This window comes from Equus przewalskii, chromosome X (genome assembly GCF_037783145.1).
Source record: "Equus przewalskii isolate Varuska chromosome X, EquPr2, whole genome shotgun sequence".
Taxonomy (NCBI): domain Eukaryota; kingdom Metazoa; phylum Chordata; class Mammalia; order Perissodactyla; family Equidae; genus Equus; species Equus przewalskii.
In genome coordinates this window covers 54,409,542-54,432,478 of record NC_091863.1, presented here as the reverse complement: position 1 = coordinate 54,432,478, position 22,937 = coordinate 54,409,542, and the positions used below count along the sequence as shown (strand labels likewise).

General features: G+C 37.2%; 1 protein-coding gene across 3 annotated transcripts in view; it reads left to right on the top strand.

Moving 5' to 3' along the window:
- TEX11 (testis expressed 11) overlaps positions 1–22,937 on the top strand; it is a 364,622-nt gene that overhangs the window by 283,346 nt on the left and 58,339 nt on the right. For all 3 annotated transcript variants that reach the window (XR_011535861.1, XM_070604036.1, XM_070604035.1), the window contains exons 19-24: positions 4,676–4,761; positions 7,419–7,475; positions 10,551–10,591; positions 11,817–11,903; positions 13,606–13,676; positions 15,819–15,935. Coding sequence is in view for 2 of the 3 variants with exons in the window: in XM_070604036.1 (XP_070460137.1) it covers positions 4,676–4,761; positions 7,419–7,475; positions 10,551–10,591; positions 11,817–11,903; positions 13,606–13,676; positions 15,819–15,935 (459 nt within the window). In the remaining variant the exon portion in view is untranslated. The remainder of the gene's footprint in view (positions 1–4,675; positions 4,762–7,418; positions 7,476–10,550; positions 10,592–11,816; positions 11,904–13,605; positions 13,677–15,818; positions 15,936–22,937) is intronic.

Sequence of the window (22,937 nt, the reverse complement as noted above, 5' to 3'; positions counted from 1 at the left end):
ATAAGTATAGTGTTTCTGTTCTTATTAACGTATATACAATCTGGTCACTGCTATCTCTCTACTTTATCTCATATTACTCCCCATACCATCATCCTAGTAGTATAAACCACTATTACATTAGGCAGAAGATCTAGAATGGTGGAGACATAAGCTCTCCATCACTCCAACAAAGCACAGTGTCTCTCAAACAGGCTGCCAATCACATTCGCTTTTCCATGTCTTGTTTATACTATCCCACCCTTTAAAAAAATCTTAGCTTATTTAAATGCTACCATTTTGAAAGCCCAGCCTAAGATTTCTCTCCACTGTAGAGCCTTCCCAAATAAATTCTAGTCCTCAATGCTCTCTTCTTACTCTGAATTTCAGTAATTTTTAACATGTATGCTAGTTATTTGGTCTTTATAAATCTATACTGCCTTGTATTGCTAATGCATGGCTTGCCTGTTCAAATTGACTTGTGAGATTCTTGAGGACCATATTTTTAGCACCTACCCTAATATCTCAAAGTAGTTGCTAAATACAGTTTGAATGATATGTATTTTGATGTAAATGAGTAGGGTAGTAGAACTGCAGGAGACAGAAAAATATTTGGCAGATGCAGATACAAGATGTGTTTGTAGAAGATGGTGAGGAGGAGGAAATGAGAGAAATTTGGTAGTGGGGAACTCAAAGGCAGGTATCTTTTTAAAGGAAAGTGTATAAATTTACATTCGATATGGAATGCAGAAGAAAGCCAGTGGAAGAGTTATGGAACTGTATTTCTGAAAAGGAAAATAGTTTTAATAGAGGAGAAAGAATCAGAAAATAAAAAACTTAAAGTAGTTTGAATTAGAAGTTGGAAGGAAGGATGGATAAGCCAAACCCAGGAAATTGAATATATACCTCCAAAAGAACAAGTGTAGAATCGAGTTTTCACTCACTACAATTGCTTTACAAAAGGCATTTCAAGTTCTAGTGAGAATATCACTCATTCAGCAAATATTGATTGAGCACCTACTATGCGCCAGGCACTGTTCTAGGCTCTTGGGATAAATAAGTAAACCAAACAGTGATATGCGTTCTTGGAGCTTACATTCAAGCAGGAGAGAAGATGATAAATGATATGGATAATAAATAAGCAAATCGTATACAGTCTTGCACCACATAACAACATTTTGGTAAACGATGGACAACATATATGACAGTGGTCCCATAAGATTAGTACCATATAGCCTAGATGTGGAATAGGCTGTGCTATCTAGGTTTGTGTAAGCACAGTGATGTTTGCCCATGACAAAATCACCTAGTGACGCATTTCTCAGAATGTATCCACGTCATTCTGACATGTGACTGTAATATGTTAGATGTTGATAGGTGATATTGAAAATAATAGAGCAAGATGAAAAGGATCATGAGTGAGAGTGGGCTGGGATTGGTGTGAGTTACTATTTTAAACAGGGTGATGAGGATAGGTCTCATTGAGAAGATGCCATTTGTGCAAAGACTTGAAATTGGTGAGGGAGTTAGCCCTGTAGACATATAGCGGGGGAGTGAAGAGGAAGAGTATTCCAGGCAGAGGTAACAGCCAGTACAAAGACCATAAGGTAGGTACTAGGAAGAGCAAGGAAGCCAATATGGCTAGAGTAGAGTGAATGAAGTGTGGGATTAGTGAGAGATGAAGTCAGAGAGGTAATGGAGAGTCTGGATTATGTGATCCTTATAGACCAGTGAAAGGACTTTGACTTTGACTCTGAATGAAATGGGGACATGATTTGACTTTCGTTTTAACAGAAATACTCTGGCTGGTGTATTGAGAAGAGACCATAAGAGAGCCAAGCTTGAAGCAAGGAGATCTGTTAGGAAGGTTTTGCAGTAATCTAGGGAAAAGATGATGGTGACTCAGATAAGGGAGATGACAATGGAGGTAAATGATAAATGGTTGGATTTTAGGTTTATTTGAATGTAAAGCCAACAGGATTTGCCGATAGATTAGATGAAAGGTATAAGAGAAAGAGATTGGGTCATTAAGTGGAGTTGCCATCAACTGACCTAGGAAAGGCTGCAAATAGAGCAGATTTGGGGAGAAAAGCATGAGTTCAGTTTTGGACATGATGCATTTGAGGTTTCTATTAAACCACCCAAATAGAGGTCTGAGTAGTCTGTTGGATATATGACTCTAGATTTTGGGAAAGAGATCTGGGTTGGAGAGAAAAATTTAATAAGAGACATTAATATATAGATGGTATATACAGCTACGAGACTGGATACGATCACCATGGGGTGAATATATATGGAGTAGAGAAGAGGACCAGAAACTGAGCATGGAGCCCTTGAACATTAATGGTTTAGGGAAAAGAGGAGGAACTAGCAAAGGAGAATAAAAGGGAGCAACCAGTGAGGTAGGAGAAAACAAGGATAATGTGGTGTCTGGAAGCCAAATGTGTTTCAAGGAGGAAACAGTGATCAACTATATTGAATGTTGCTGATCTGTCAAATACAATGAGGACTGAGAAATGACCATTGGAATTTACAATATGGAGGTCATTGGTGAGCTTGACAGTAACAGTTTTAGTAGAGTGGTAGGGCAAAAGCGTGATTGGAGTAGGCTCAAGAGAGAATTGAAGGAAAGGAATTGGATACCGTGAGTATAGACAAGTCTTTAGAGCAGTTTGCTACAAAGGGAAGAAAATAAATTGGGTAGTAATTGGTGAGAGACATAGGATCAAGAGGTTGGTTGGTTGGTTTGTTTGAGATGGGAATGAATGAGAATGTTTAATATGCTGATGGGAATGACCCAGTAAGAAAACAAAAAGTTGACAATGTGAGAAAGAAAAAGGAGAATTGTTAGAACAATGTCCTTAAACAGGCAAGAGGTGATGGACACAAGTGTATAGGTTCAGGGATTGACTTTAGGAAGGAACATGGATAGTTCATCTATGGTAGCAGTTGAAAAGGCAGAGTATGTGGTGTGGTTCCTGGTGCGTGAGTAGATGTGGTAGTGGGAATCTATGGAAGTTCTCTTCCTGACTGCTTCAGTTTTCTCAGTGAAGTAGGAAACAAGGTCATCACCTTAGAGTGAAAATGGGAGAGGAGTTGTTGGGGGATGGGAAGAGAGGATAAGGTGTAAACTAATTATCCAGAGATGCAAGAAAGTGAATGACAAGGATAGTGTAGTATGCTGGCCCTGTAGTATTAAGGCCCATTTGATGAAGTTTTAAAATAAAGCAAATAGTTTTATGGGTTTTTATTCAGCCTCTTTCAGCTGCATGATGCAGGTGCAAAAGTCAGTAGAAAGTTGGATTTAACTAGGCTTGTGGTTTTGCCAGATAAATACAATGAAGCAAAAGAGGGGCAGGAAAGTCAGGAAGCAAAGGAGTATTTATACTTAGTAATCCCCATGGAATTTAAACTGGGTATGGAGGAGGACATGAAGAGGATGAAGGAGAGTGAAAAATTAGTAGCATCAATGGATTGGAGGTCTTAGTGCAGTTAAAGGATTGCTGGAGTACTAGAGGGAGTGAGTTAGAAAGGTAAGAGATGGTGGTCAGAAAGTAGAAGACATAAAACAGTAGGGTGCAGGACTAGGGTGAGGGAGTAAGTTACCTAAGGAAGCACTCACTCTCAGGGTCATGCAAGTGTAAGGTTGGTCCCTGCATGACCCTTAGAGTATCTCCTTAAAATTTACACCCTAGGAGCCTCACTTGCATCAGCTAGCTCACCCTAGTCCCAGCCCTGAGGGAGAATATGGAAGAGTTGTAATCATTAGTAGTGCCAGGGTCCGGTGAATGACTGTGCTAGTGAATAGCTAAGGTAATTGGCAGAGTGAAATTCAAGGAAATAGGAGACTAGGAGAGTAGGAGGATCATCTATGTATATAATGAAAATGCCAAAAGTTAGTACAGGAGTAGTTTCTGGAGAAAATAACTGAGCAGTAGATAAGTCATCAAGAAATGGCTTGAGAGCTGGTAGATCACTGCAACAATGAGGGATAGTGGGTGATATAGTCTGATGACAGAAATTCACAGCTGGGGGTTTTAAGGAAGGCTAATCTTAAAACAGCAATAAAGAGCAGAAACTATGCCTACTGCTTCTTCAGCTGTAGAGGTAGAAGGGAGATAAGAGAAAAACAGCCACCACTTGAGAGGGCTTCATTGGAAGCAGTATCCTTGGCGAAACCTAGGTTTCCATTAGAGAAAGAATGTGGAGGGAACTTTCAGAGAAGAGGTTACTCGCAGAGGAGATTTTACTGATAATGGACTGAATTTCAGAAAGCATAGTGGAAGGGTTGGAGGAGTTGGAGAGAAATGGGAAAAGAGAACAAAAGAATGGATTTACAGAGCCTTATGGGGATTAGGGTGCTGGAAATAAGAGTGACCTGAGAGTCTGGGGATCTTTTGGTTACTGCTAATAAACAGCAATAGAGAGCACAATAAGATTAGTCCTAGTGGATTCATAGCAGTGTTGGCCCGGCTATGAGTGTTTGTGGATCGGAAGGAGTGGGTTTCTGGGGCCAATATGAACTTGTTCTGTTTTTGTCAACGAGTTGTATCTTCATTCTACCATCTTGCAGTAGCCCTTTTGAAAATACAAAATGAACAAATTCAGATTTCTTTCTTCTCCGTAATGGACAGGAATATAGATGACACTTTGTATCACTTTGAGATGTAATTTAACATATTATATTTGTTCTTTTTAGCATGGACAACAAATTGTGGCGGGAAAAGCTTTGGAATATTTAGCTCAATATTCAGAAGACCCACAACAAGTTCTTACAGCTTTAAAGTAAGTAATCCACACCCTGTGGATGTGAAAGGATTTCCTCTGTTCGTCTTACTCTTGGTCTATAAGCTTTGCTGAAATAGTACTGATAAGATCGGTCTGAGTCAATGCCTACTATACCAACTGTTTTTTTCCACCAGCTTTATTGAGATATAATTGACAAATAACATTGTGTAAGTTTAAGGTGTACAACCTGATGATTGATGATTTGATACATGTATATATTGCAAAATGGTTAGCACAATAAGGTTAGTTAACATATCCATCACCTCACAAAATTACAAGTTTTTTTGTGTGTGGTGAGAGCTTTTAGGATTTGCTCTCTTAGCAACTTTTAAGTACATAATACAGTGTTGTTAACTATAGTTACCATGCTGTACGTTAGATCCCCAGAACCTATTCATCTTATAACTGGAAGTTTCTACCCTTTGACCAGCATCTCCCCATTTCTTCCACTCTTGGCCCCTGACAACCAACATTCTACTCTGTTTCTATGCATTTGACTTTTTTTCAAGATTCCATATTTAAGCGAGATAATGCAGATTTGTCTTTCTCTGACTTATTTCACTTAGTACAATGCTCTCAAGGTCCACCCATGTTGGTGCAAAAGGTGCGATTTCCTTTTTTTATATGGTTGAATAATATTCCAGCGTGTGTGTGTGTGTGCGTGTGTGTGTGTGTGTACATACCACATTTTTTTATCCACTCACATATCGATAGACACTTAGGTTGTTTCCATGTCTTAGCTATTGTAAATAATGCTGCAATGAATATGGGGGTTCAGATATCTCTTTGAGATAGTGATTTCCTTTCTTTTGGATATATACCCAGAAGTGAGAGTTCTGGGTCATATGATAGTTCTATTTTTAATTTTTGAGAAACCTCCTTATCTTTTTCCATAGTGGCTACACCAATATACATTCCCACAAACAGTACACAGGGGATCCCTTTTCTCCACATCCTTGCCAACACTTACCTCTTGTTTTTTTGATAATTGCCATTCTACCAGGTGGAAATGATATCTCATTGTGGTTTTGATTTGCAATTCCCTGATGCTTAGTGATGATGAGCATCTTTTCATGTACTTGTTGACCATTTGTATGTCTTCTTTGGAAAAATGTCTATTCAAGTTCTCTGTCCATTTTTTAATCAGATTATTTGGTCATTTGCTGTTGAGTTCCTTATATATTTTGGATATTAGCCCCTTATCAGATATATGGTTTGTAAATATTTTCTCCCATTGTATAGGTTGCATTTTCATTTTGTTGATAGTTTCCTTTGCTGTGCAGAAGCTTTTTAGTTTGATGTGGTCCCACTTGTTTATTTTTCCTTTTGTTGTTTGTGATTTGGGTGTCATGTCCAAAAAAATCATTGTCAAGGAGATTTCCCCTGTGTTTTCTTCTAGGAGTTTTATGGTTTCAGGTCTTACATTTAACTCTTTAATCCATTTCAAGTTAATTTTTATGAGTAGTATAAGATAGGGGTCCAATTTCATCCTTTTGTATGTCAATACCCAGTTTTCCCAGCGCCATTTATTGAAAAGACTATCTTTCCCCCATTGAATATACTTGGTTCCCCTGTCAAGTATTAGTTGGCCATATATACATGGGTTTATTTCTGGGGTCTCTATTCCATTCCTTTGGTCTATGTGACCATTTTTATGCCAATACCATGCTTTTTTGATTACTGTAGCTTTGTAGTATAGTTCGAAATCACAAATGTGATGTCTACAGCTTTGTTTTTCTTTCTCTAGATTGCTTTGGCTATCGGGGTTTTTTGTGGTTCCATATGAATTTTAGGATTTTCTTTCTATTTGTGTGAAAAAAATGCCATTGGAAATTTGATAGGGATGCTTAAAGTAAAAAAAGATCATTTGAACCTGATCTTCACCCTTCTCTTTTTTTATGAAGAAAAATGGTTTATCAAAAGGGAACTTTTATATACAATAGTGTGGCAGAGGAGTGTGAGGTTAGGATATGATAGCTCCTAATGATGTGACTGAGAATATGCCAGTGGGAAAAATTGGAAACCAGAGGGTTCTATAGTGGTTCCCCTGTTGATCAACTACACTTGAGGCCACACTTCAAAGGGAAATAGAGTCACAGAAATAAAAGTATCAGAAGGAGTCTTGAGACACTTGCATGCCTTCAGTCAGATAGATAGCTAAAATCATTCAGGATAGATGGTATTTTTAAAGATTTTTAGGGTTTTACACTTTACAAACTACCTTATTTTGTCAGTTTGTCATTATACTGCCAGATCCCTTCAAAAAATCGTCATCCTAGTTTATATGGAGCCCAAAAGGCAGTTCCAGGTTCCTTTACAGAAAGAAAAATATAAAGACTTGTACATCATACCTGATGTTATAGCAGGTGATTTGGGGCGATGATATAAACTGTGTAACTATTTAAGAATTTGTCATAAGCAACACTTTTGTTTTAAAATTATTTTATTAAATTACACTTCCAAAATTACAAAATTGGGATGTTTTCATTGCAATCATTAAAACAATACAAAGATCTTTAAATAAAATAAAATTTCCTCCTTACTCTCTCTTTTCACACTTCTGACTCCTGAGGTAATCAAGGTTAATAACTTGGTATAAATTCTTTCACATGTTTTTTCCTAAGCATCACTTTTTATATTACTTTATCATGCAGGTGTTTGTTTCGTCTTGTTCTTCCAAAAGTTTCTCAAATGCCAGAATCTGAAAACAAGTAAGTTATTTCAACAGAAATGATGTATAACCATTAGAAAAATTATAGTTAATTTCGATATAAACCTGATATTGAGTGATGTATAGTATAATGGATAAGATCAATATAAGCTCTGGGGCCAGTCTTCCTGGGTTCATATCCTGGCTCTGCCACTTATTAGATGTGGAACCTGGGCTTCTGTTTCCCCATCTGTAAAAAGAGAATGATAGTAGTACCTACATTATGGGGTTGCTGTGATGATCCCATGAGTAAATATGTGTAAAACACTTAGAAGAAGAGTGCCAGGCCCTTACTAGGCCCTCAATCATGTTAGCTATGATTTCATTGTGATATTGCATCTGTTTCCCTCTTTCTTAACAGGAGACTTAAATATAGACATATCTCTTACTTTCCCACAGAAACATATAACCTGGTTGGCTTGTTGATTCTGATTCTTCATCAGCTTAGCTGGGAGTATTCAAATATCTTTCTGTTTGCGTTTTCTATGGCATAAGATATCAAGAACTTAACAATCATGGAAGAATTGGGTCACCAATTTTTCATTCACAAAATTCACTACCTTTTAATGATTTGAAAGAAAACTCCATTCAAGGTCTTGATTAGGGATAACTTTCAGAGAAATATCACCCATCTCTACATTCTCTACTTGGACAAAAGCCCTGTAATAGTGTCTCTCTACTTTACTTTTGCTTTATGTATTTGTACCTGGAGACAATATATTTTTTCAGCTAATTTATTTGGGAAGTAACTGTGATGGAGATAATATTGGATTGATGACATAACTTTTTTTCATAGTGCAAATTATACCCAAGCATATATGATAATTTTTGCCTCTTCTTTACAGGCTGTAAGAATCCACTAGAAGAGAACTCAAACAAACAAAAGATATTGAGACAATTTGAAATTTTGAATAATGACCAAATATTTGATGATATTAAGAAATTATTAATTTTTAAGCCTATAATGGTAATGTGGTTGTTTTAAAAAAAGAATCCTTGGGCCGTCCCCATGGCTGAGTGGTTAAGTTCGTGCACTGTGCTTCGGCCGCCCAGGGTTTCGCCAGTTCGGATCCTGGGCGCAGACATGGCACCGCTCATCAGGCCATGCTGAGGCAGCATCCCACATGCCACAGCTAGAAGGACCCACAACTAAAATATGCAACTATGTACTGGGGGGATTTGGGGAGAAAAAAAGCAGGAAAAAAACAGCTTAAAAATTTTTTTTAAATTAAAAAAAGAATCCTTATGTCTTAGAGACACATTCTAAAATATTTATGGATGAAATGATATGATGTCTGGAATTTACTTCAAAATAATATGGGAGGGGAAGGAGTGGGTGGAGGTATCATTAAAATAAGATCGATGATGAGTTAATAATTACTGAAGCTGGGTGATGGGTTCATAGGGATTCATTCATCTGTTAACATATAAACGTCTTTGGAGTTTTCCACAATAAAAAATTTAAAAATAAAAAAGGAAACTCAGAGGGGCCAGCCCGATGGTGTAGTGGTTAAGTTCGCACACTCTGCTTCGGTGGCCCTGGGTTCACAGGTTCAGATCCTGGGTGCAGACCTAGCACCACTGGTCAAACCATGCTGTGTGGCATCCCACATTAAAATAGGGGAAGATTGGCACAGATTTTAGCTCAGGGCCAATCTTCCTCACAAAAAAAAAAAGGAAACTCAGATATTAAACCTTGATAGTTACTATATTGTAAGAGCTCCTTGAGGGCCAGGACTGTTTGTGTTTATCTTTGTATCTCTGGAACCTAGGGACAGTATCTGACACATAATAGCCACTCAACTTATTTAAATGACTGAATATCAGTTCTTTACAAGAAGATCTTTAGCACTGGTCTTGTAAGGTACTTTATATTCCACATAATTGTGGCATACAGTCAAATCCTATTCATTAAAACCAGTTTAGAGACAGGGAAAAGGGAAGGGATCCTGTTTGAATTATTGATAAACAAATTACAGAATATTTTTAAAACATACCTTTATTGTTTTCAAGTAAATATAGTAACAGAACTGCTAGCAGTGTTTTCAGGTAGAGGCCAGGACCTGATTTAACAAATAGATTAGACTAACTTGTAAAAAAAAAAAAAAAAAGCCTCATTCAATGGGAAGAGTCAGAGAATTGAATTCTAATTTCAGCTATTTCACTAACTTCCGGTTTACTTTAGGCAGTAACAACTTATTTAACACTTCTAAGCTTTATTTTCCTCATCTGTTAAATAAAGAAAGCTGGACTGGATAATTTCTAAAGTTCCTTTCTCTTCTAAAAGTCCTATGATTTTCAACTATCAGTATCTATGTAAGTATTAACAACTCATATGCTAAATTTTTAAAAAATTTGTTCCTTTGTTTAGGCAAAATGAGATGTTTTTCCTCTGTTAAAATTTATATTACCCCTTAAAGAAGCTTGACAAAGGGTCAAGAGACCTGGGTAATAGTCATGACATTATCATTAATTGCCTGACATTGGACAAATCATCCCCCATTTGCTGGTCTGTTTTCTCATCTGTAAAATGAAGGGTCTGGACTGGATAAGTGATTTTTAGACTATGTTCCTCAGAACCTTGGAAATTCTGTGGCACTACCTCAGGGACTTCCAGGAAGGTGAGACTCTAGGCCTCCACCTACCACTGGTTCAACCCAAGCAGCTACACTTTTATCTTTTCTTGTATATTAGACTTCTATAAAATTTTATTTGAGACAAAGGTTCCAATTCCCCCTCTTCAAAAAAAAAAAAAAGCTTAAAAATCATAGAGATTACTACCTGCTCTCAAATTCTATGACCCTGTGATAAAAAACCTTATCAGTCATTTAAATCCTCTGTTGGGAGTAGGTGTAGAAGAAGAAAAGAGAAAAAATATCAGCACTGGGAATGAGGCACAGTATCCTGTAGTGGGGGAAAATGGTGTTGAAATGATAAGTTGGGGCCTTGAACAACAAACTTCACAATTTTGCATTTTCTTTGCACAGCTCTCAGGCACAAATAGTGTCTCCTTTTGGTACTTTTCTATGGTAAAGCTTTGGAACAGTAGGAAAACACTCTTTTCTTTATCTTTTAGAAAGAAAGAAATGGATAGACTCTTGACTTGCTTGAATATAGGTAAATATCTCCTTGGTTATTTTCAGTCCTTTATCTTGCCTCTATCCTCTATTAAATTCTCCAGGTACACTGAGCACATTAACTCAAACTTCATGTTTGAGTTAAATGTCGTGCTTTGATTAATGTTTGCCACAGCAGTCTACCTTGGTTTCTCTATTCACAGGCAGGGAAAAGTTTGTCATCAACAGGACTAATCTCCAAATGTAATTTCAGTTCTGATTTTATTCCAATTTGTTTTAAAGACATTTCCCGCCCTGCCCCCATTCCTTCTTGCCACTTGCTCCTAACCTAGGAATTGAACAGATGAAAAAGAATCAAGACAAATGAAAATTTTCTGAACCCTGCTAATTTTCATGTCCTCTGAATCAAATTCAGATTGTTTACTCTGTAATTTTGAAGCTGTCCTCCTATCTACCCAAGTCTGGATCATCTCCCCTATCTACTAATAATTCCTCCCTGTCCATTTCATTCAAGCTAAGCTCCTAGCTACATTGCATCCCTTTTTCCAACTCCATGCTTTCTTACCTGGTGTCCCTTTTGCCTAACAGGTCTTCCAATTACCACTGTCCATGCATCTATTTCCTTATGTCCGAAATACACCAGAAAGTTCAGATCTTAGAAATTCTATTCCATTTATTGTGGTAGTTCAATTTTATACTTCAAATACCTGTCAACAATGTGTTAAATGTAGCAAAGTGGTTTAGAAACCAAAGGTTCTCAAAAGAGAAAAACTTTGCTGTTTGGCATTCTTATCTCTCAGAAAGGCATGTGGGTATGTAATATATGCTTTCTGATGATGACAGCATGTTCTGGTTCTGTACTGTGCTTGCTGTAGGAGCTCAGTAAATATTATGTCAGCCTATAGATAGGCACTTTTCCGATTCTCAATCTCCATTTCAGTCTTTTTAATGATTGTTCCTATTCTTTATTTCCTTACACGTAAATCATATCTTTCTACCTCAGGTGTTGAATGATTGCTTTAATTAAAATTATAAATCTCTCCAAAGACGTGCTTGTCCCCCAAAATTTGAGGTAACCAGCTTCTTGGAGCTTGGTAATGCTTTTTTGTCATTTTAATTACTTTTGGTATGCATTCATGCACAAACACAAAAAAAAGAACTTTCTAAATTCAAACTCATGTTTGACTGTTTTTAAAGCAGGATTAACAATTTTGCTAGAGTATGAAGTAAAAGACCTCAATATCATATTTTCCTGTTTGATGCAGCACTCCTGAAACTTGCTCAGTTTTTTGATGGAAAAGCCTCAACTTCAGACTCAAGGACTAATGAAGCTCATTGGTTTCGAAAAATAGGTAAAAGGAAATTCTGTAGCATGGGAAACATTGTGGGGTAGTAGAATCAGACAAATGTGGATTCAAGTTCTGACTCTTTCGTTTGTAGCTATGGGTACAAGGATAACTTGCTTAATCTCTGTTTCATTATTTATAAAATGAGAATAATTATACATACTTCGTAGGATTATTAAAGGTTTTAAATGAAACAGTGTATGTACCTTGGATATAGTAGGTACTCAATAAACATTAGTTTTCTTCCTTTTCTATAGAAATGACTCTAAGAGTAAAATCATGAATTATAACTGCAGGTCCCCAAGGTTATGCTCCTAAACTTGGTCTAGAATGTCCAATTTATTTCTAAATGTGATTCATCAAAAATAAACTACATGAGGGCTGGCCAGGTGGCGCAGTGGTTAAGTGCGCACGTTCTGCTTTGGCGGCCCGGGGTTCGCCGGTTCGGATCCTGGGTGCAGACATGGCACTGCTTGACAAGCTATGCAGTGGTAGGCATCCCACGTATAAAATAGAGGAAGATAGGCGTGGATGTTAGCTCAGGGCCAGTCTTCCTCAGCAAAAAGAGGAGGATTGGCAGCAGATGTTAGCTCAGGGCTAATCTTCCTCAAAAAAAAAAAGAAAAAGAAAAACTACACGCAACAATATAGATGAATCTCACACACATAATGTTGAGCAAAAGAAGTCAGACATTGAGTATATACTGCATGATTCCATTTATATATAGTAAAAAAACAACAGGCAAAACTAATTTATGATGTTGGAACTCAGGATAGTGGTTACCCTCTCCTAGGGGTTGGACTTGAAGAGGGTTGATGGAGTTACTTCTGGTTTTCTGGTAGTGATCAAGATCTTTCTTGATCCAGATTGGTTACATGGATATATTCACTCTGAAAATTCATCGAGCTGTACAATTATGAGTTGTGTAATTTATTTTATGTAGGTTCTATTTCAATAGAAACATTTAAAAAATTGGTGGAGGCAGTTACTACAGTAATAAGCAAGAGCAATTAAGCAGCCATGTCACCAAGTGGACTGGTTCTACATGGACCTTTTTCTACTTTGTGAGGTTTACTGAGGCTCTAATCTAAGAGAAAAGGGAATAAATACAGCAATCTGGCTTCTAAGAAATTTATGCAAATAATGGAAAATAACAAACATTTACACTATAGAAAGGTTTAATGACTTTGATCTTTTGGAAGTTTGAAAACTTGTTTTCTAGTACTTCTTCTACTGAATTTTAATTTTGATTTTCCAAGGTGAAAATCATGCTGAATGTTGCCTAATAGAGGGTTCCACTGCTCTATGGAAGATGTGAATCTTTCCAGCAATTTTCTTCAACCTTGATTCTAATGTACCCTGTTCTTTGCTGAATTTTAAATTTCTTTCACCATTTACAGTTGGTGAGCTCCTTGGCGATCCTCATTTTTTAGCTGGATTTGTGCCAACCAAGAATTTATTGTATGTCCCCAATTTTTAAAATAAAATTCAGCACTACCTCCTTTGGTCATTAGCCTAGAATTAAAGATTGGAAGTGATAGAGGTATCTAAATTTACCTGGAAAAAATTTCTCTAAAAACCTAAAGTTAGCTTTTTTAACCCCTGAGAAATACCTCATTAGTATATTAATATTAAAGACATAGGTAGTGGAGATTATAATGGTACAGATTAAACAGTAGATTTGCATAATTATATTATATTATTTCAGCTTGGAACTTGGCTGTGCAATGTGACAAAGACCCAGTGACAATGAGAGAGTTTTTCATGCTTTCTTATAAGGTAAATATCTTCTAATAAGTATCTCGTGTGTGAACCACAGCAAGGATATGACCACTATGGCTATGGTCATGGGCTAAATATAGAGTGGGATTAGCTTTTAATCTAAGAACTTTTAATATATGTCTAAGCAGGAATGACCTAAGGAGAATTTGATCTCTATAAGGTATAACATGAGAACATGAGGCAGGTCTCCCCATACCAAAATATCAGAAACAACCATCATGAAGCCCAAAGTTCTACCTTAAAAAACTTATTGCTTTGCCTTTGAAGGTTTAGTCTCTCAGAGTCCTATATTAAAATATAGCTATCTTTATCATCAGTGCCATTGAGTTAATTCTGACCTCTAGCGAGCCTGGGTACAGCAGAGTGGAACCCTGCCAGGTCTTTTTGTGTTATCCTCTCACCTTCCGGCACTATATCAGACAATGTTCCACTGCTATTCACAGGGTTTTCATGGCCAATGTATTTGGAAGTGGGTGGCCAGGTCCTTCTTCCTAGTCTTTCTTGGTCTGGAAGCTCTGCTAAAACCTGTCCACCATGGGTGACCCTGCCAGTATTTGAAATACTGGTAGCATAGCTCTCAGTATCACAGCAACACACAGCCACCACGGTATGACAACCGACAGATGGGTGGTGTGGTTTCCTGACTGGGAAATGAACCCAGCCCGCAGCAGTGAGAGCACTGAATCTCGACCACTAGACCACCAGGGCTGGCTATAACTATCTTTAGGAGGAGAATACACTAAGAAGTTGTCAATTACTAAAACATTAGGAAGGCTTTTGGGTATAGGTCAATAGGAATATAGAATAGGTATCTAGGGACAACAAGGAGTGAAAATGATGCTAAGAATCTTGGTCCTACTTTATAATTTTTCCTAGAGCAGGTTCGGTGTGTAAGGATTTGTGAGCTTATTTTGTAATTATAAGCATTTTAAAATAGTCATTAGCCTCCAAGGTAGAGGTTAAATGACAGAAAGAGAACAAGTATTGATGAGAAAATAAAAGGAGAGGGGCGAAAGAATATCTGTCATACACATTCAGGAGTACACAGTATGATGTGTTGAAATAGATTAAATGTTGAGAGTTTTAGAACTGGAAAGAAGTACAGAGACAATCTAACACAGCTCCCTCATTTTATATATGAATAACCTGAGACCTAGAGAGATTGGGTGTCTTGAAATGCTATTAATTCAATGATGGTGATGATTATGACCACTAAACATTTTGAGAGATTAAGAAATAGTCTTTGAGGGGCTGGCCTGGTGGCTTAGCAGTTAAGTTCACTCACTCGGCTTCGGCGGCCTGGGGTTTGCAGGTCCGGATCCTGGGCGCAGACCTATGCACCGTTTATCAAGCCATGCTCTGGCAGGCATCCCACATATAAAATAGAGGAAGATGGGCACAGATGTTAGCTCAGGGCCAGTCTTCCTCAGCAGAAAGAGGAGGATTGGTGGCAGATGTTAGCTCAGGGCTAATCTTCCTCAAAAAAAAAAAAAAGAGAAAAGAAAGAAAGAAAGAAATAGTCTTTGACAGTTCAGGTATAATTGCCATTTTAATTAGGTGAAATAAATTAGTTTTGTTTTTGACATTTGTGATAGCTCTAGTAAGATTCCATGTAAGAATCCCAAGCGGCCTAGAGTTTTATTGTAGTACAAAGCTTGGAGGTTTTTTTCTAAAGCTAGAGGACAAAGTTTAATGATGAGGTTATGTGTAATGTCTGTCAAACTTTGACATTGTTTCTTTCAACCATGACAATATATATATACTAATTTCAGCTGTATTCAGTGCAAAGAAGAGATCTGTTTGCTAAGGAAAAATCACTTAGAAATTACAACATAAACCAAGAAGTAAATCACTGGATAGAAATACAGGGCCAAATGACAGTACTTGTCACTGAGAAAGATACAAGAATTGTGACAAAATGAAGCTTTTTATCTCTGGAAAGGTGCTAAAAGACAATGAAGTAATATAAAATTAAAACCGTAAATCAATGTTCTACTCTATGTCATTTTTAAAGTGAGATGTGCTTTTCCAGCTGAATCTTCTCATTCAGGCAGGATGTTGCTGATTTTCATTCTGATTGTTTATGTTCACCTGGCAGAATTCTCACTATTCAGTGATATTTTGGTTATTTCTTATCAGCTGTCCCAGTTTTGTCCTTCTGATCAAGTCATTCTGATTGCACAGAAAACATGTTTACTTATGGCAGCTGCAGTTGATCTAGAGCAAGGGAGAAAAGCTTCAACAACTTTTCAACAGGTAATGTGCCATCTTCAAAGAAAACACAAGAGTTCACCATGCTATTTGGTATGTTTGCCTTCCCCGATGCAGTTCTTTTTGATTCTCTTTAGAGAATCCTTTCCCTCCATTCCAGCCGCATCTTGATTTCAAAGACTTATAATAGCTAATTCCTTCCTAAGGAAATGTTACATTTTGCTTGGCCTCTTCTTTTAAAAAGATTAAATATCTCTTCTTTTAAAATGCCCCTGCCCATGGACCACTCTTTCCGAATCTGTTTTTAAATATTCCTTATCTCCATCGTCTCCCTGTTACCATACGTAGTCCATAGGAGTATTTTCTCTATTTTTGTTTCCTTTCACACATTTTCTAAGGAAGAACTCACCTACTTCCACAGCTTTGATAGCCATCTAAAATTATTTACTTGGCTTGTTTTTCTTCGCTCAATTGCATTTGCTTTCTTTGGCCCACATCCTTAAATATTTTATCAACTCAATTTTAATAAGAAGGCAAAATTCCTACCCTTGCCTGAATTCCACTCTCGGTGTCTTAAACCTTACCCCTTTTAGAAGATACCAACATCAACATCTCAGTCTCCCAAACACCAGAGTTTTGGCTGTCTTTAATTCTTTGCCTTCCTTCTTTCAGGCTAAGAAAATTCTCTCCAAATTGGACCACAGTCATTTGCATGATTTTAAGATCTAGATCTCTCTGCTTTTTTCCTCTTATCTAGATGAAGAAAACTTGCCAGTTTCCCATACTTGCCAGCTTCACTTCTTTCTAATTGGTGTAAAATTCATCTTGCTGTTTATTTTCTTCCTTCTGTTAATCTCTCCTTTCATATGATCCTTCAGATCTGGAACAACTCTCACCAGATCTCTACCAACATATTTCCCTTCCTTTCTCATCCCTTGTTGAGTTCAACAAACATTTGAGTACCAAGCTCTCTGCTAGGTACTGGGGATAAAGAAGACAAAGTCCTTGTCCTTGAGGAGTAAAGGGGCCTCATTTTAGGAATCTTTTCATTGTAAAAGAAGATGAGAAAAGAATCTGTGTGCCCCAGAGCAAAACCAAAAACAACCATTTTGCTTCTTACCAAGTACGGCTAAATGTAATTTTATTCTCAATAGGGTCCTTTGCTTTACTAAAAAATAGTAATAACATCTTGTTTTTACATAGTGCTTTTAACTTTTTAAAAGTTATCCTTTTTAAGTTGGTAGTCCTGACTTTGTTAAATTTTATATCTCAGTGAATAGAGATCAAATTGATGTGAGGTAAGTTTCACAAAATGTTTGTTTTTGTTTGGTTTCATCTTTTTCTCAGCTCAGAAAGCTCTTTTTTTTCACTATATAAGTCTGGGTTTTTTTTGTTTTTGTTTTTTTGCTTATTTTTTACTGAGTTCATAATAGTTTACATCATTGTGAAATTTCAGTTGTAAATTATTTCTTGACTATCACCACGTGAGTGCTCCCCTTCAACCGCTGTGCCCACCCCCCACACCCTTCCCCTGAACTGTTTTCTTTGTCCCTGTGTTTGTTTATATTCCAAATATGAGTGAAATCATATGTGTTTGTCTTTCTCAGTCTATCTTATTTCACTTAGCATAATTCCCTCCAGGTCCATCCATGTTGTTGCAAATGGGATGATTTTGTCTTTTCTTGTGCCTGAGTAATATTCCATTGTAAATATATACCACATCTTCTTTATCCAATTGTCGGTCGATGGGCACTTGGATTGCTTCCATGTCTTGGCTCTTGTGAATAGTGCTGCAGTGAACATAGGAGTGCATATGTTACTTTGGATTGTTGATTTCAAGTTATTTCGGTAGATACCCAGTAGTGAGATACCTGGGTCATATGATATTTCTATTTTTATTTTTTTAAGGAATCTCCAAACTGTTTTCCATAATGGCTGCACCAGTTTGCATTCCCACCAGCAATGTATGAGGGTTCCCTTCTCTCCACACCCTCTCCAACATTTGTTATTTTTAGTCTTAGTGATTATAGCCATTTTAACAGGTTTAAGGTGGTATCTTAGTGTAGTTTTGATTTGTCTTTCCCTGATGATTAGTGATGTTGAACATCTTTTCATGTGTTTATTGGCCCTCTGTATATCTTCTTTGTAAAAATGTCTGTTGATATCCTCTGTCCATTTTTTGATCAGGCTGTTTGTTTTTTTGTAGTTCAATTGTGTGAGTTCCTTATATATTATGGAGATTAACCCCTTGTCGAATATATGATTTGCAAATACTTTCTTCCACTTAGTGGGTTGTCTTTTTGTTTTGATCCTAGTTTCTTTTGCCTTGCAGAACCTCTTTAGTCTGAGGAACACCAACTTGTTTATGTTTTCTTTTGTTTCCCTTGTCCGAGTAGACATGGTATTCGAAAAGATCCTTTTAATTTCGCTGTCAAAGAGTGTACTACCTATATTATCTTCCAGGAGTTTTATGGTTTCAGGACTTATGTCCAAGTCTTTGATCCATTTTGAGTTTATTTTTGTGTATGGTGTGAGATAATGGTCTAGTTTCATTCTTTTGCATGTAGCTGTCCAGTTTTCCTAACACCATGTATTGAAGAGACTATTTTTTCTCCATTTTATGTTCTTGGCACCTTTGCCAAAGATTAGCTGTCCGTGGATGTGTGGTTTTACTTCTGGGCTGTCAATTCTGTTCCACTGATCTGTGTGCCTGTTTTTGTACCAGTACCATGCTGTTTTGATAACTATGGCTTTGTAGTACATATTGAAGTCAGGGATTATGATGCCTCCAACTTTGTTCTTTTTTCTCAGGATGGCTTTAGCAATTCGGGGTCTTTGGTGGCCCAATATGAATTTTGGGATTTGCTCTATTTCCATGAAGAATGTCATTGGGATTCTGATTGGGATTGCATTGAATCTATGGATTGCTTGGGTAGTATGGACATTTTAACTATGTTTATTCTTCCAATCCATGTGCATGGACTCTCTTTCCATCTCTTTATGTCATTATCTATTTCTTTCAATAATGTCTTATAGTTTTCATTGTATAAGTCCTTCACCTCCTTGGTTAAATTTATTCCTAGATACTTTATTCTTTTTGTTGCAATTATAAATGGAATTGTATGTTTGAGTTCTCTTTTTGTAAGTTCATTATTAGAGTATGGAAATGCGACTGATTTTTATAAGTTGATTTTGTACCCTGCAACTTTACTGTAGTTGTTACTTATTTCTAATAGCTTTCTGATGGATTCTTTAGGGTTTTCTGTATATCATGTCATGTGCCAACAGCAAGAGTTTCACTTCTTCACTGCCTATTTGGATTCCTTTTATTCCACCTCTTACCTAATTGCTCTGGCTGAAACCTCCAGTACTATGTTGAACAAGAGTGGTGAAAGTGGGCCTCCTTGTCTTGTTCCTGTTCTCAGAGGGTTGGTGTTCAGTTTTTGCCCATTGAGTATGATGTTGGCTGTGGGTTTGTCTTATGTGGCCTTTATTATGTTGAGGTAATTTCCTTCTATCCCCATTTTGTTGAGTTTGTATCATAAATGGCTGTTGGATCTTGTCAAATGCTTTCTCTGCATCTATTGAGATGATCATGTGGTTTTTATTCCTCAGTTGGTTGATGTGGTGTATCACGCTGATTGATTTGGGGATGTTGAACCATCCCTGTGTCCCTGGTTTAAATCCCACTTGATCATGATGTATGATCTTTTTGATGTATTGCTGTATTTGGGTTGCCAAAATTTTGTTGAGGATTTTTGCATCTATGTTCATCAGTGATATTGGCCTGTAGTTTTCCTTTTGTGTGTTGTCCTTGTCAGGCTTTGGTGTCAGAATGATGTTGGCCTCATAGAATGTGTTAGGAAGTGTTCCATCTTCCCTAATTTTTTGGAATAGCTTGAGAAGGATAGGTATTAAGTCGTCTCCGAAAGTTTGGTAGAATTCTCCAGGGAAGCCATTTGGTCCTGGGCTTTTATTGTTGGGGATGCTTTTGATTACTGTTTCCATCTCTTTACTTGTGATTGGTCTATTCAGATTATCTATTTCTTCTTGGTTCAGCTTTGGGAGTTTGTAAGAGTCTAAGAATTTATCCATTTCCTCTAGATTGTTCATTTTGTTGACATAGCTTTTTGTAGTATTCTCTTATAATCCATTGTATCTCTGTGGTATCCATTGTTATTTCTCCTCTTTCATTTCTAATTTTATTTACCTGAGCTTTCTCTCTTTTTTTATTTGTAAGTCTGGCTAGGGGTTTGTCAATTTTCTTTATCTCCTCAAAGAACCAGCTCTGTGTTTCATTGATCCATTCTATTGCCTTTTTTGTTTCAATAGCATTTGTTTCTGTTCTGATTTTTATTATTTCTCTCCTTCTTCTGACTTTAGGCTTTGTTCTTCTTTTTCTAATTCAGTTAGGTGTAGTTTGAGATTGCTTATTTGGGATTTTTCTTATTTGTTAAGGTGAGCTTGTACTGCGATGAATTTCCCTCTTACTATGGCTTTTGCTTCATTCCATATGAGTTGGTACGGCATGTTTTCATTTTCATTTTTCTCCAGATATTTTTTGATTTCTCCTTTAATTTCTTCAGTGATCCATTGGTTGTTCAGTAGCCTGTTGTTTAGTCTCCACATCTTTGTCCCTTTCTCAGCTTTTTTCTTGTAATTAATTTCCAGCTTCATGGCATTGTGATTGGAAAATATGCTTGTTGTTATTTCAGTTTTCTTAAACTTACTGAGGCTTGCCTTGTTTCCAAACATGTGGTGTACCCTTGAGAATGTTCCATGCGCTCTTGAGAAGAATGTGTATTCTGCTGTTTTTGTATGGAGTGTTCTATATATGTCTGTTAAGTCCACCTGGTCTAGCTTTTCATTTAATTCCCCTGTTTCCTTGTTGATTTTCTGTCTCCATGATCTATCCAGTGATGTGAGTGGAGTGTTGAGGTCCCCTACTATTATTGTGTTATTATTAATGTCTTCTTTTAGATTTGTTAATAGTTGCTTTATGTACTTTGGTGCTCCTGTGTTGGGTGCATAGATATTTATAAGTGTTATGTCTTCTTGGTGGAATGTCCCTTTGATCATTATATACTGCCTGTCTTCTTCTCTCTTTACCTGTCTTATATTGAAGTCTACTTTGTCTAAGTATTGCAATACCTGCTTTCTTTTGTTTGCCATTAGCTTGGAATATCGTCTTCCATCCCTTTACTCTGAGCCCATGTTTGTCATTGGAGCTGAGATGTGTTTTCTGGAGGCAACATATTGTTGGGTCTTGTTCTCTAATCCATCTCACCACTCTGCATCTTTTTATTGGAGAATTTAATCCATTTACGTTTAGGGTGATTATCAATATATGAGACTTAATGCTGCCATTTTATCACTTCTTTTCTGGTTCTCCTGCATTTTCTTGTTTCTCCTCCTGTGTTTTTTGGTCTACCAATTGAGTTATGTAGTGTTTTACGTTGTGTTTGTTTTCTTCTTATTTATTATTTGTGTTTGTGTTCTGCTTTTTTGTTTAGTGGTTACCATGAGGTTTGTATTCAAAATCTCGTAGATAAGATAGTCCATTTTCTGATGACCTCTTATTTCCTTAGACTAAACCAATTCAGTCCCTTTCCTCCTCCCCTCCTAAGTTGTTTTTCTCACATCGTATTCCATCTTGTGTTGTGAGTTTGTGATTAAAATGACAAGCTTATCTTTGTTTTTGGCATTTTCCTTCCCTGTATCTTTAATGCCATTCTTGAGTATTTGCTAACCTGTTCTGATATTTAGCTACAATTTTCTGATTTGGGCTACCTATTTATCTCCTTACTCTGTGCTTTGTGACCAGTTTCTCTCTTTTTTTTCATGTTTGAGGGCCTTCTTTGGGATTTCTTGTAGGGGGTGCCTCGTGGCTATGAACTACCTTAGCTTTTGTATATCTGGGAAAGTTTTTATTTCTCCATCATATCTGAAGGATATCTTTGCTGGATAGAGTATTCTTGGCTGAAAGTTTTTGTCCTTCAATGATTTGAATATGTCATTGCAGTCTCTCCGAGCCTGTAAGGTTTCTGCAGAGAAATCTTCTGAAAGCCTGGTAGGGGTTCCTTTGTAGGTTATTTTCTTCTGCCTTGCTGCCCTTAGCATTCTTTCTTTGTCATTCACTTTTGCCAGTTTCACTACTATATGCCTTGCAGTAGGTCTTTTTACATTGACATATTTAGGAGATCTGATAGGCTCTTCCACATGGATTTCCATCCCCTTCCCTAGGTTTGGGAAGTTCTCTGCTATGATTTCTTTGAACAAACTTTCTGCTTCATTCTCCTTCTCTTCTTCCTCTTGAATACCTATAATTCTTATGTTGCATTTCCTAATTGAGTTGGATATTTCTCAGAGATTTTCTTTGTTTCTTTTTAGTCTTAGTTCTCTCTCCTCCTCTATCTGGAGCATTTCAACATATCTATCCTGGATTATGCTGATTTGCTCCTCTATGATTTCCGCTTGAGCATTCAGGGAATCCATATTTTGTTTTATCTCTTCCATTGTGTCTTTCATCTCCAATATTTCTGATTGAGTCTTCTTTATAGTTTCAATCTCTTTTGTGACATAGCTCCTGAACTCGTTCAATTGTTTCTCTACATTCTCTTTTAACTTGTTGAGTTTTTTGATGATAGCTATTTTCAATTCTCTGTCATTTACGTTACATATTTCTGTGTCCTCAGGACTTATTTCTGGGTACTTGTCAGTTTCTCTCTGGTCTGGAGATTTAACATAATTTTTGATACTGCTAGAGGACATGGCTCTGTTTTTGCACATCATGGTTTTATTTGGTCGCAGTTATTGCCTCTCGCCACTGGGTGGTGATCAAGAGCCACATGTTCTGAGCCCTCTGTGTTCCTCCGAGATCTCAGGCACTGGAGCTAGCACTGGGCAGGTGGGGAAGAGGGGCACTTTCTTCTACATGCTCTTGGGGCTTTCTTGCTCTGCCCTCATCTGCTCTCCTGGGGTGTTGGCTTGATGAGGTCACCCCCGCATTAGCTTTCACCTCAGTAGGGTCTTTCTCCTAGGCTGCAA